Source organism: Achroia grisella, unplaced genomic scaffold, assembly GCF_030625045.1.
Source record: "Achroia grisella isolate CSIRO2021 unplaced genomic scaffold, CSIRO_AGI_Agris_v1 utg461, whole genome shotgun sequence".
Taxonomy (NCBI): Eukaryota; Metazoa; Arthropoda; class Insecta; order Lepidoptera; family Pyralidae; genus Achroia; species Achroia grisella.
The window spans coordinates 178746-194080 of NW_026712871.1; the positions used below are offsets into that span (position 1 = coordinate 178746).

General features: G+C 33.8%; 1 protein-coding gene and 1 long non-coding RNA gene across 3 annotated transcripts; both read left to right on the top strand.

Annotated features, from left to right (window-relative positions):
* Window positions 1-623: 623 nt before the first annotated feature.
* LOC131845333 (uncharacterized) lies at window positions 624-2026 on the top strand. Of its 2 annotated transcripts, none has more exons than XR_009357631.1 (3): window positions 624-847; window positions 1523-1686; window positions 1895-2026. It is a non-coding gene; the product is annotated as an uncharacterized LOC131845333 (long non-coding RNA). The 2 variants fall into 2 exon arrangements; XR_009357630.1 differs by having other exon boundaries at window positions 624-794.
* Window positions 2027-4105: 2079 nt separating this feature from the next.
* LOC131845322 (RB-associated KRAB zinc finger protein-like) lies at window positions 4106-6516 on the top strand. Its single transcript, XM_059194370.1, has 2 exons — window positions 4106-4182; window positions 4933-6516. Exons 1-2 carry the CDS (start codon window positions 4116-4118, stop codon window positions 5991-5993), a joined length of 1128 nt encoding a protein of 375 aa, XP_059050353.1. The 5' UTR covers window positions 4106-4115; the 3' UTR covers window positions 5994-6516.
* Window positions 6517-15335: the final 8819 nt, after the last annotated feature.

The window sequence follows — 15335 nt, forward strand, 5'->3', positions numbered from 1 at the left end:
TTCCTCCATTCCTGTGAATAGGGTGTAAATATGAATTGGTATAGTACAATAAGTATAATCTTAAGTTGTTATTTCAGAATGTAGTTTAAACCGTGAACTGATAAATATAATTGGAATAAAAAGTGAGGTAACTGAAGTGAACTCAATCTCATTAGATTGACTTCGCCTTAGGTGGTCGCCCATTCCATTACCATCCTATAGGTTTTAATTAAACCTACTTAAATAATATAAATCCATCAGTAGTAAACCTACCGAGGTTTTTTCGCGAGACTACAGAATGAAGTTTTTCAATAAGGTTTGTTAAGAGTCGGCAACGCGCATGTGTCATCCTTGGTGTCTTAGCCGGCCATGGGCTACGGAATCCACTTACCATCAGATGGGCTGTATGCTTGTTTGTCACCATCGTAGTAAAAAAAAATATCTTCATACTCCACTAACGCCTACGGTTAGCACAGTAGAATGCATTATTCGCCCTGAACAAATTGTCAGTTGTACGAGGTTGGAGAGCCTTGATAGAGAATGTATGTGATTTTTACCTTTGGAAGAGCCAAAAAATTTTAAGATTGGCAACCCTACCAATAACCCAAAGCCGTATAAAACCATATAAAAATAAAAGTGAATCTCATTAATGTCAAAAGAGAAATTATAAAACTCTCATATTCATTTACTTAATTTGCTAAACGATAATCAACTTAGAGGAAGGTTTATTTACAAAAAACTTGTTGGTTACAAACTATTAGAGGTTTAATGTGTATACACAAATGCAAATTGTTTGCATTTAATAATAATAATTGGTAAATTTAAAAATAATTTATGACTGCAATTACCATAGGTGCTTTTTTTGTAGGTATACTATAAATTTGTTATACTATTTTTCTATATTAATATTTCCTATCAAGTGATATTAGTTTCCAAACAACCGGTTGTGCTTTTCACTTTGTGAGTTTTCTATTTACATTATATACATTATATACATATATACACTGTATATAGACTATAGCTTTAACCACGACAGACAAATAAATTACAAAATTTTAAGATGATAGGCTATGTTCGTAACATGTCAAATTTCTTTAAGTTCCGTTCAGCTGTTTATAGTGAAAAGGTAACACAGCGACAGACTTACTGACTTATGATATGGATTGTTATAATGTCAGAGGAAGGCTGAAAAAGAGATGAATGGTCTGTGTAAAAGATGATATGGTAACGGGAGTAAGTAACTAGATGACTGCGAACAGGGATGAATGGAAGAGAAAAACATATGCCGACCAAAAATACATGTGACATGGAAGATGAAGCAGATGATGATGATGAAGGAATACATGTCATGTGCTTATCATACAGAAAAAATTACTCAAATTGGTGCAGTGGTCCCAGAGTTTATAATAAAATCCACTTTCTGTTTATAATATTGGTATAAATATTCAATTAATTGTTCATAAACAGTATAAACAAGCTAATGTGTATAGTTCCTTATCCATGATATAAATAAACAATTGTAATATATATAGTTTCTTTTCAGTCTATACCCAGACATAAAAAATTACATTATACATTAAATTGGTCCACTACGAATTCTGTCATAACAAATAGAAGATGTCTGAAATATCACAGAGCTCTAAAAAGATGATAGTGGTACGGAAAATTGGTGTAAAGATAAAAAAAGAAATGCCTGATGAGAATGAGGTATGTAAACAATATTATCACCATCTTATATATTAGAGATTGATTCTACTAACAACAAAATAGTATGCCTAAGGGAGATGAATAATTTTTATTAAATGCCAACCAGTTTGAATGGCATGCTTCTACGGCATCAATGGAGAATGGTAGTATGAACATGGTTAGGTCTCATATCTATCCTTGCAAATTAACAAGGAATTATCCATGATAGTTTCCAGGGTACTGCAGGGAGGTCAATCTAACATGATACATAGCTAGCAATGGAGCTGGTATATCTCATTACTAACAATCCCCTCCCCTCTGGCAAAAGAAGAGAAATCAAAATTATAGGCTGATGACATGAATGTGGGAAAAGATTGAATGCAGACTGCCAATCTTTGAGGGTCACATAACAAGAAAATGTAAGAATAATGTAATTATTTTAATACTAGCTGTGACATTTATAGCCTGTGTGTTATTATGATGTATAAACTATATATATAATATTTATTTTTGAGGGTTTATATGTAAATTGTGACCTTAAAGAGGGACAAAGTGTGACATTGACAGGGGCTTGGATGGGTCTTAAATTTTGCAGTCACATTTCAAAATGTAATCTATTTAAGTATTAAAGAACTGTTTACGATAACTTCAAAATATTCCCATATTCAATTTAATCTCCCAAATATGACAAGGCTGGGGGGAGGGGTAAAAAAGAACTAATTTCTAGGCAAGAATGTAAAGGAAGTTGCAGTTTTGTTTAAGAATAAAAAGCCACTGGTTCTCTCTGCCTACCCCTCTAAAGAAGTTTGGCTTGAAAATACATATATGTAAAATAACTAGCTGTCCCGGAAACATTGTTTTGCCAAGATTCAAGATTGTTTTGCCATTCAAGATTCAAGATTACCTAAATATACAATATAAATTAAAATCGCTATTAAAAAATAGAGGTTGATGCTAGATGGGTGAAAATTTAGGGTTGTATGTATTTTACAATCCTAAATAATAAAATGAAAATAAAATAATATATTGAAATAAAAAATTTAGGATATGCCTTACCACTTAGTGGTATGAAAAATAGATAGTAGCCGATTCTCAGATCTACTGAATATGCATATAAAATTTTATAAAAATCGGTTAAGCCGTTTCAGAGGAGTAACATTGTGACACGAGAATTTTATATATGTATAAGATAATTTTTCTTTGGTGTTCTTATTATAATTAGATTTTGAGTGTTTATTAGTAAAGTTGTAGGTTCATATTTGGCTGCTAATACAAAAAAACTGAATCAATTTATATTACTAACTGACTAACCATTTTCTTATTTTTACTTTATCTATTCACCCAAAGTTAGTCTGTAAGAAATTGCTTAGTAATAAGACCACCTACTATATGTGTTCATGTATATTTATTATTTTAATTATTTTTTTTGTATATCGTACATAAGATATATAAATAAAAAAATTACAGTCTCTGATCAAATATTATGACAATACCTAGAAACACACACTTTGCATTGTGCAAGGAATCGAAGCCGCGATCATTAGAAGTAAGGTGGTATGTTAATCCGCTAGACCACTGAGGTCGTAATTGTAACACATTACTGGTGTCACATAATAATGTGATCTATATTTTTTATACTATGTAGGTGGCAAACAAGCATACGGCCCATCTGATTCTAAATAGTTACCGTAGCCGATGGACGCCTGAAACAGGGTCGGGTGCACGTTGGCGTCTCTTATGAAACGTTAATATACTTCTTTCTTGAGAAACCCCATGCTGTAGTCTCGTGAGAAAACTAGTAGGTAGTTAGTTCCACAATGTACGCGGGAAGAAGCCTCTCTCTTCTGGACTGTAGTGCTGTTCATGTATATAGGTGAGGGCTACATATTTAACAATTTAAAGACTGCATTGAAAAATCATATTTTTTTGTAGTTAATTACGTTCATTCTTTTTTAAATATGTTTTTTGTGCAGGGATGTTAAGGAGCTCCGTAACTATAACCGAAGCTATCGGGTAACCGATATAAAAAAATATCCGTAACCGAATCCGAAATAAAAGTTTCGGATAATATCGGATAGGGGCGGAGCCAAATTGAGATACTTTATGTAACCATTTTATTAGCTATTTATATTTTTGAAATTCCTTAAAAAAATAATATCCGTAACGAATATTTTCCGGATGATCCGAAAAAAATTTATATCCGCATCCGTATCCGTATCCGGTATAATAATCATTAATGTATCTGAAACCTATCCGTATCCGAAATTTCATATCCATAACATCCCTGTTTTAGTGTACATTATTTTTGAGGTAGACATTATTTAACCCCTAGATTAAAGTAAATTTACTTTCATTGCGGAGTTACCCACCGGTGGGTATGTCGTTTTTAATGTGATAAGTAATTAAAGTAATATTTCTTATCTACATTCCAGGTGGTAGTGCCAATCAAAATGTTTCGGCCGAGTAATAACGAAAGTACAACTGATGGAGAACACCACGACAACAAAAATATTATAAGTGAGTTTTGAACTTTATATCCATTTTTTAGATAACATATATCGGATATCTTTTTAGCAGGATTATTAAGGAGCTCCGTAACCGTAACCGATTGTATCGGATATCCGATATAAAAAATATCCGTAACCGAATCCGAAATAAAAGTTTCGGATAATATCGGATAGGCGGAGCCTAATTGAGACACGTTATGTAACAATTTTATTAGCAATTAGTATTTTACTTTAGAAATTCCTTAAAAAATTGATATACGTAACCGAAATTATCCGAAACTAACGGATAATCCGAAATAATTTCATACCCGCATCCGTATCCGAAATTTCATATCCATAACATCCTTGCTTTTTAGATAACACATTTTCGGAACAATTAAATAGAACTTGGGAAGGCTATAATATAATTCGTGATAAAAATAACACTGCTCACTAACAAAAATAACACTCTCTAAACTATAATTGTGCGAAATTTTAGATTCGTAACAAGTGATAACACTATTTGGACGCTATGTTTTTTTTTTAAGATTGAAATATAATTTTCTTGATTGTTCTTCTCGACTGAAGTAGCTAGTCAAACTGAACGGTGTGGCCGTAACTAGCTATTTAAAAATTCGAAAAATATTCATATAGGATGAATATATTTTTTTTCGGCTGTACTCATATCGGTCAACAACTTATTACTATAGTATCACTAAAAATATTGACTGTGTACAATTTAAAAAATATATTTTAATTTTTTCCATACTTTAATTTACAGAAGAAACAAACAATTCAAACAGTCAGAAGGAACTACTACAACAACAACACATGAAAATTGAATATATAAACAATACAGATAATGATACCGAAGTTGGCATAACTAACAATATAGAACAAGGCATAGATACATCAAAAATAAAGGAAGAAAATCATGAATTTGCTATTGGTTCCTGTAATTCCAGTAATAATGATGACATTGTTAATAATATTTGCGACATTAAAATTAAACAAGAAACAGAAGATAATGAAATGTATGAATTTATAGAGCCTCAAGATGATGGACAGGAATATCAAGATACTGGATCGTTGTACACTGTTGAACTACGAGTTAAAGATGAGCCAATAGACATACCCGTGAATGACTTCAACGCTTCAAATAGTGACGACGAAAGATATCGAGCTAAAACATACAAATGCGGAAGTTGTGATTTCGAATCAACATATAAACAATTTAGACTACATTTAGACGAATGTCCTTCTAGAAAGTCACGAGAAAAGAAAATTTATAAATGCAATCATTGTGGCTTTCAAGCTATACATAAAAAGTACAAGATTCATGTGGAAAATTGTGATGCAGTGAAACTACTTAAGAAGCCTCGCGTTAAAAGACTATATAGATGTAATCAATGCACCTTTGCAGGCACGAAGATGAAATACCAGGAACATATTGAAGAGGAGCACCTGGGCAATCCTGAATGTGAACAAATTACAGATTATAAATTGCATCATTGCAGCAAATGTTCCAACGATTATGTATCGATGAAGAAATATCTAGTGCATCTGTACAAGGAACATAAATTGCAGAGGTTAATGTGTGTGCAATGTAACAAAATATGTGACACATATTCTACACTGAAAACGCATATTGGGCCACATATAAAACAAATGTTTGTTCCAGTAACGGTGATAAATAAGGAGAGTTTTGGTAAATCGGAAAGAAAGTTCCGATGCAAAACCTGTAAGTCCAATGTGAGTGGAGTTGAGAAGCTGTTCTCTCATTGGGAATCACATCTGGTAATACCTGGTGCTTCAACGAGGAATTCAGATGAAGAGCAATAATCATAATGCAATAGTATTATAATTAGAGATGAAACGGATATCCGATAACTATCCGGTATCCGGCCTATTCGGCGGCGTTAATACTATCCGGCCGAATACCGGATAACTACTATTCGGGCGGATAGGTATCAGCACGAATTAAAACAAAATTCTGGGTAAAAAAATATTTTTTTTTAAGTAAATATTTGCTTTATTTAGTTAGTCTTAGTATTACATAAGGAATAAAATTAGTTTTAATTTTAAATTTTTAATCAATCAATAGTAAATGACTGTTATAGAAAAAAAAATATTAGTTAGTTGAGTTCCGCCGGATATCCGGCTATTCGGTCACATGGTTGGCCGAATATCCGGTGTCCGGTATCTGGCCAAACTGCTATCCGTTTCATCTCTAAATTTATTACAAAGTTTGTCTTTGTTATATTTCACACACCAAACAGCTAGCTTTGTAAGCTGTGTTTCCGTTGGATGGTGTGATTAAGAAATGAAAGTCCATTAATATTATTAAAGAGGCCTTTATACCAAGTGTATGTTCGATTTCAGCTATCCAGCATCTTGCTTTGGAAGCTGTTTTGAGTTGAAGGGTGAGATTAGGCAGTGAAATTACAGGTTACGAGACATGACATCTTAGTCCTCCATTATGGCTTGAGTGGTATCACTGTATCACTGGCGTCACATGATAACGTGATGTCCGTAGTATTTATGTATAAGTTCTGGCTGCTCAGAGTTTGCGTTTCTGACAGGTGAGATCTAATGGGCGATATAACTTTGAATTGACGTACAATTTATGGCAAAATTTTTAATGGTTATTTGGTCGCATCACTACAAAAGTAAACAATTGACATAACCTTGAAACAGCGCAGTTTGATGTGGTTTGACTTTTAAAAACTATTGTTTTTATATTTGTTAAATAGTTAATAATTTTAGCTAAAAATCAATGTGTTTTCCTCCATTGTACAACTTATTTTTTTAAGATCGTTGTATCTTTAGTTAATTTAAATGTATTTACTGTACAATAAAGTGTTACAAACAATGTTTATTGTAAGTTGGACTAATTATTAAATTTTTAATAACTCGTTAATAAGGCAAATAAAACATATTTAAAATTTTGCCGTAAATTGTAATATACGTCAGTTCAATGTTACATCACCCATTAGATCCTGACCTGCCAGAGACGCAAACTGAGTGGCCGGACTGTAGATAACGGCTACAGTTTACCGTTCTCCCCTCCAGAGAAACACTTTAAAAACTTTTGAAAAGAAAGAAAAGAAAGACAGAAAATGGTTTATTTGGTACACTGAAATAAATTTTTAAAATTTAATTTACATTTAATATTAATAATTAGAGTACCAACTAGGTCTCCGCTCAGCATATGTCGTGACGGGGTGCCACGACGCTGGTTTTTGCCGTATCGAATGTCGACCGAAGTATATAAATCTATTAATATACACATACAATGAATTAAATAGAATATAACAGAAACAATGAAAAAGGTACCTCTTACTCGTAAATGGTTTTTACCACTTGATGGTGGTGGTAGACCGTTAGATTGTTTGCTACTCTAATTACATTATAAAATGTTTACTGTCTGTTTATTACCGTATGTTGTTTTATGCATGTGATAGTTTTTTTATCATATACCATCTACCTGGCTTCGCATGTTCATGTATTATAAATATAAACCGTCCTCTTGAATCACTCTATTGTTGAAAACTGCACTAAAAGCCGTGGCGTAGTTTAAAAGAAGCGAAGAGACAAAGCAAGCGGCTTCATTTTATACTATACTAGTTATCCACCCCGACTTCGCACGGGTGTACATATATTGTACATATAAACCTTCGTCTTGAATCACTGTATCTATTAAAAAAACCGCTTCAAAATCCGTTGCGTAGTTTTAAAGGTTTAAGTATACATAGGGACGGACCGACAACGACAGCGACTTTGTTTTATAATAATTATAATAATGTATTTATTATCAGGCTTAATTGCCCACTTTGTTAGTAAATGCTAAATTAAGTTAAAATATAAATTAAAATACATTCACATATAAATATATAAAAAAAAATCTGTATAAAAATCACCGCTGTACTATTCCATTAGAAATAGTACAGTAGTGATTAACATACGCACAGTCCAGCCTGCCCGCAATCATGCTCAGGATGCTGTTGGTACTGGCACGTACCCTCCGCACCAGGGATGCGCATCTTTTCCGCATTGTAGCATAAAAACAATCCACACGGTACTCCGCGAACATCCCTGATGCACTGCAGAATCGCGACAGCCCCATCAACACCCTGAATGCGTTGTTATAGTGAACGCGAAGCCCGCTGTAGGATTTTCGGGTGTATGCAGCCCACAGATTGCAAGTGTAACAGGATGTACAAAATGATCTAAACAGAGTGATTTTGACATCTCTAGAGCACCGCGCAAATCTGTGCGCTATCATATTCGCCCTCACCGCCAGCGCTCTCCTTTCTCGTTCAATATCGTCGTCATCTCTGGTCAGAGTTCAATAGATGTCCCAAGTATTTGAATTTATACACCCTTTCCAGCGCTATGCCATTGAGTTTGACTTCGGGAAAAAACTATTATAGTATGTAATGATAAAGATATGTACAATTAACATTATTTACACCTTCAAGGATTTCTTGAATTAATATACAACTAAATTTATATAAACATTCAGGAAAATCTTGTATCAATAGTAGAATTGTATCAAAATTCGTTGGTATACAGCAGTATAGCAATAATCTCAGGACAATTCACACATTGCCATCTAGACCCAAGTTAAGCTAGCTGAAGCTTGTGTTATGGGTACTAGACAACTGATACAATTACATACATATTTTTTTTCGTAAATACATACATAGAAAATACCCAGACCGATACAAACAATCATACTCATGAATACAAATGTTAGTGCCGTGCGAGGAATCGAACCCGCGACCATCGGACGTAAAGCGATGTGCTAGACCGCTAGACCACCGAGGTCGTCGAGTTGAGTAATAGCATGTTATTAAAAAACAGATGTACTGTTTTTATTTATTACTTAATGAATTATTGTTTATGTTAAGGAAGATTAAGAGATATATATATATACATAATGTTTTTTATTTTGTACCTTATGACCAGAGGTAGAATGTAAAAATTTGTATGCGTGGGTACCTGTAGTCTGAAAGCCCTAATAACCTACTCGAACAAATACTCCAATAGACTATTGCTATTGAGTAAAAACAACATATGTATTATGACTAGGGCCCTCACTGGACACTGCCAATTGAATAAATCTATGGCAAATCTGGGCAGGACGCCACTACACATCCGCTGGTTGTAGCCCATTAATACATAAACGAAATATCTCCTTTGGAAAGTATACACTATATCCTGAGGAGATAAAAACCATCGCTCCTAAGAATATCCTTCTATTCTTCTCTCTGAGAGTTGTCTTGTCTAGGTAGCGAACTTTGAAAAACGGCGAGCACAATAGTAGTCGTAGTATCTATGTAGGTCGCTACAGGTCCTACAAACACCTGACAATAACCCAAACAACCCATTTAAAAAAATAATTAAAAAAGCATCTGACAATGAACCAACCACATTGTGGAATCACCTTCCAGCAATGGTATTTCCGAACCGATACGATATTAAAACTTTCAAGAAAAGAGCTTATTCCCTTTTAAAAGGCAGACAACGTACTTGCAATTCCCCTGGTGTTGCGGGCGCTCATGGGCGGCGGTAATCACTTACAATCAGGTGAGCCGAATGATCGTTTGTCCCCTGTGTTAAAAAATGGCCCAAATCCCTCAATAAAAAAAAAGAATCACCTATTTTAGCCGTCAAGCGTCTTGACTATTGTTTGAAAGCGAAACATCTTGGGACATTATATTTTACAATCATAACTTATATAGACTTGTGTTTTTTTACAAACAAATTTTATTTGTGATTCGCTTGTAGGCATTGTCGTAGCTACCTAAGAGCTAGGCAGTGCCCCGGGGCCCTCGAGCTCAGTAACGAAACGAACCCTTACCAGAAAATCTCGATCGAACTAAACTCTTGAAAATTTCTCCCATTTCCAAAATAAATGTGACAGGTTGCAATCCGACTTTAATCATGGGATCTCAGTTGAGAGAAATTCGAAAATTATACCTTCGGAATTACCCTAAATTCTTTCTGTGAGTTGTCAGTGTTGTCAATATGACGGATAGCGATATGTGGGTTTTAATAAAACTGCAATGTAGGGCTCCACTGCTAAGTAGTGGGTCCCCATTTTTTTTATTTGCCCTAGGGCCCTTGGTTACTTAACTACGCCACTGCCTGTAGGGTCAGATTAGGCAGACATTACAGGTTAGGAGGCATGACATCCTCTGAAATGGCAACATATGTGTGGTATAACGGGGGTCACATGATGACGTGATGTCCGTAGTGCTGTTCATGTGTATAGGCGACCGCGGTTTACTAACAGGTTGGCCATTAGTTTGCCATTTCGATTATATCAAAAAGTATAAATAACTAGCTGTACTGTAGTATCACCCACGTGAAACTTAGCGTCATTCTGATGTATAAGCTATATTAGTGTAAAGTTAGCGCAGGCTGGTGCACCATTCCATTCCTTACTAAAACTTCATTCCAATGTAATAAACGCGAAAGTTTGTTAGTATGGACGGATGGATGTTTGTTACTCTTTCATGCAAAAACTAGAGAACAAATTTTGATGTGACTTTATATTATCACATTAATTTATTTAAATTGGGAGAAGTGTAGTGATAAATGTCACAAAAGTGTGCTGTTGAGGAAGTTACGAGGATCAGCTAATCATAAATAAAACGATTTATAAACCTTTTCAACCCTTGCATTTTTTTCATTTGTTTGTTTTTTATATTGTAACATGGTTGAAAAGCACTGAATAAAATATATTTCTTTCTATCAAAGTTTTTAACTTATTTTTTAATTCAAACTTTTTATTAATATTATACATAATATAAATAATAATTATAATCCAACGCGGCACATCGAGGCTGCGTACACAAGATACTGGCAGCGTTGCCTCTTTGAATGGCCATACTTAGCCTTTGGGCAAATTGATGAGTTTATATATATGACAATACAATGTCAAAAATAGTTACAATACAAAATCGTTTTAAAAATACACAAAATGCTTCAACAAACGCAATGTAATGGCTCTATATACAATATTATTTGGACTGAGCATATTTCTTATTGCATTAGTAATAGCAATTATAAAGAAGATGTTTTTTCATTGGCAAGAAGAGCACAAGATCGAACGCATGCAGGTGTCCACAGTCGAACGACCAGGTAAAAAGCTATTTATATAATAACTAGCTACACACCCCGGCTTCCCATGAGTGGATATGTATTATATATATAAGACTTCCTCTTGAATCTATTACTATCCTGAGGAGATAAAACCATCGCTCCTAAGAATATCCTTCAATTCAATCACGGGTGTACATGTATTATACATATCAAACATTCCTCTTTAATCACTCTATATATTGCTGAAAACTACATTAAAATTAAAAAGTATTATAACTGTATTGCATTGTATTAGTATTATATTTGTCCATATTTAACATTAATGTATGACATTATATAATATCAGGTACTATATATATTATTATATGTATGTATTTATTTGCATTTAATATATATTATATAATACTAGCTGTCCCGGCAAACGTTGTTTTGCCATATAAATTAATAACGCTATAAAAAAATAGGGGTTGATGATAGAAGGGTGAAAATTTAGGATTGTATGTATTTTTGTATGTTGTATCATAAAAAAATAGAAACTAAAAATGTTGTCTAAAAAATAAAAAATAAAAATTTAGGGGTGGACTACCCCTAACATTTAGGGGGATGAAAAATAGATGTTGGCCAATTCTCAGACCTACTCAATACGCTCACAAAATTTCATGAGAATCGGTCAAATCGTTTCGGAGGAGATGAGAACGAAAACTGTGACACAAGAATTTTATATATATTATATAATATTTATTAGTAACCCTGTGATTGTTTTTTGACATCACTGCCCCACAACGGTTTCTGTATACCTTAAGGTTAGCTGGTGGAGAATGCCATACGGCATTAAGCTCGCCTTTGTACAAGTTTAAAGAATAAATAAAATTGCGTAGTGTAATGTAAAAATAATAAGCCTAGTATAAATCACACAAAGCCATCTAGTCCCAAGTTAAGCTGAGATGTGTTTTTGACACCTGACAGAAATACTTAAATACATACATATTATACACAAGTAGTAAACATTCAGACCAATACATACAATCATACTCATGAATACAAATGATTGTACTGTGCGAAATACAAAAAAAGAACATACCCTCACGGCTATTATGCCAGATGGGGTAGCTATTGTCAATTGTCGACCTTATGGTGAACGCAACATTTGACATGTTCACATTTCGCTCGGTATATTTTAATATAACGTGGCAGAGAGCGAGCCTACCGCTGTCTCTCGAATTATTGTTAACCCTCTTTGCTCCACCATAGAGTAAAACAGAAATATGAACTTGTACACCTGTTTTTTCTTTCTGAAAAAGAAAGAAAGAAAGAAAGAAAAATATTTTATTCAGTGCAATGTAAAAATACAATATAAACAACAAACGAAAAAAAAGAGCAAATTAAATGTACATATAATTAAACTTAATTTACCATAATTAAAAAATAAACATAAAATAAACATTTTTTACATCCAATAATGCACTGAAATGGCTCCACTCAGCTTTCTGATATAAGACAGTTTTGAATTAAGAACCTGTTGGCTGTTGGGCAAACCCTAAGCCAGGACGCTGTAAGTGTACTTATACACTTTGTACAGAATCATCGCTGTAGGTACCATAGTCGCAACTTCTGCCGCGAAGTTCCTTTGTACCGGTTTGATAGTATCAGATATGGCACTTAACACGTTGAAGACCGCATGCCCAAACCCAACGTGTAAATTTACTTTCGTTTCGGAGTGACGGGTGAGTACCCGTGGGCACTTCAATTTAAATAAATCTAGGTGTTAAATAATGTCTAGGTACCTCAAATTATTGTACACTAAAAACATATATAAAAAATAATATAGGTAATTAACAATAAAAAAAAATGCCGGTCTCTATGTGAGAAATAAGATTTTTCAATGCGATCTTCAACGTGTTAAATTTTAAAATACGAAATTATGATATCCGAGTCCTCCTGACAACACAAACTGAATAGTTGAGACCAGTGGCGTAGCTACCTAGGGCCTAGGCGGGGCAGTGCCCCGGGGCCCTGAAGCTCAGGGGGCCCTTAGCAGAAAATCTCGATCCCACTGAACTTTTCGCACTGAAATTTCTCTGCCTATTTCAAAATAAATATGACAGGTTGTAATCCAACTTTAATCATGGCAACTCAGTTGAGAGAAATTCGAAAGTTATACCTTCGAAATTCCCCAAATTTTTTTCTATGGTTTGGCAATGTTGTCTTTTTAACGGGTAGCGATATGTGCGCTTTAGTAAAACTGTAATATAGGGCCCCACTGCTGAGCAGTGGGGTCCCATTTTTTGATTTGCCCTAGGGCCCTTGGTTACCTAACTACGCCACTGGTTGATTACAGAGGAGATTTGATCGTTAATTAGCTATTTTAGTAGTTTGTTTATTTCCAGCTGTAAGTCTAATGATTTATACAGAAAAATGCGTGTTCCGCCGGCGGCTGTACTGCAATGATACCATCGTTTATGACATTATCTCTAAGAGTGACGTAAGTCTTACGAAACCTAACGAATCAACGTGACTGTTATAGCATTTATATTTTAATAATAAATAATACACTATTTATACGTTTGATTATACTTCTTAAGGGTCTTTCATAAATTACTTCACACTTCAAGGGAGGGAAGAGTGACAAAGTGTGAGATAGCGTGACAAGGTACGGGAGAAGTAATAAAATATGTGATGTCACATTTCAAAATTTACATTTTATTTACAAATATTTTATATGAAAATAAAACTAAATTCAAAACTAGTCGCCATTGGAACAGTGGTTGGAGAATCTTTCACAAATGTGACAATAACGAAGGTGGATTAAAAATTGTGAAAATTTTGTGACTTAAAATATGGGTAGCCCTCTTTCATATATAATAGTTTTTTTCTAAATCAAACGCCGATTTTGTCTATGATGATAAAAATCTTTTACCAATATTGCATCTTGTTATTTATTGTTGTATATAAAATGAGCTATTTTTAATAATTGCAACCGCAAAGAGGCTGACAGCCCACCAGCAGGTAAGTGTTACTGTTAGTTTATTTCATTATATATGTGGTAGGTAGACTACGTCTACTATTTTTCGAGAAATAATACACATTTGTCTTACATTAAAATCCGTTCCATCACACTGACAGACATATTTTCGCATTAATAATAGAAATAGAAATATTCTTCATTCAAATAAACTTAGTAGGTACAAGCACTTTTGAATAGTTATATTTTTTATTCTACCACTCATTCGGAACGCAGATAAACATCACAAGAAGAATGAGCAACGAACTTTTGTGTTATTTGTATAAATAAATATTATTCCAAGTAAATACCCATTAACAAGGATTAAACATGCGACAATCAACACAGAAACGTGAGTATCTTATGCAATCAGATAATATTGTCAACACTATGAATTTTAAGTTACATTTTTTCTACGAAAACATTATTATTATTTATAAACTCTTCAATTTTATACTAAGCTTTAATATAAAGAAAGTGTTTTATAAGACATTTGAAGCTGTTTTCCGGCAGATGAAGGTCAAATTCTGGCAATTTATTCAAAAATCCTACTCAATTCTCATAAACCGCATTACTAACTTTCGTCAAACGGCACTTAGTTTACCTAAGAATTTGACCTTCATCTGCCGGAAAACAGCTTCAAATGTCTTATAAAACACTTTCATAAGACATTTGAAGCTGTTTTTAATCAGTGTTATTAGGCTTTTATTAGTGTATAATTTGCTAACTTTTTTGAAATTGTCAATAGTTTGTTTTTAATGTATCATGATGAAACGGTCCTTCCGCTTGCGCTAACGGTTTACGATGGCTGGGCACCAATGGTATGATAAGACGAGCATGAGGATGAGGTCAGGTCAGTTAGTACATCGTAAACAAATTCACCAGGAATTTATCACGATGGTTTCTGGGTGGAACCTTCGTGGAAGTCAGTCTGACATGGTACATTACTAGTAATGAATATTATTTTATATGTGACATTACTAATAATCCCATTCCCCCCGTGTAATATTTCTGTGGACACTTGAGACCCTTCCAATTATGTAGTTTACGTCACCACTAACATCAGTGTA

Excerpts from the sequence above, each read along its gene's own strand:
- LOC131845322 (XM_059194370.1), top strand. The coding sequence starts at position 4,116 with ATGTTTCGGCCGAGTAATAACGAAAGTACAACTGATGGAGAACACCAC. Across the intron at positions 4,183-4,932 it reads CGACAACAAAAATATTATAA|AAGAAACAAACAATTCAAAC; the intron begins GTGAGTTTTGAA and ends TTTAATTTACAG.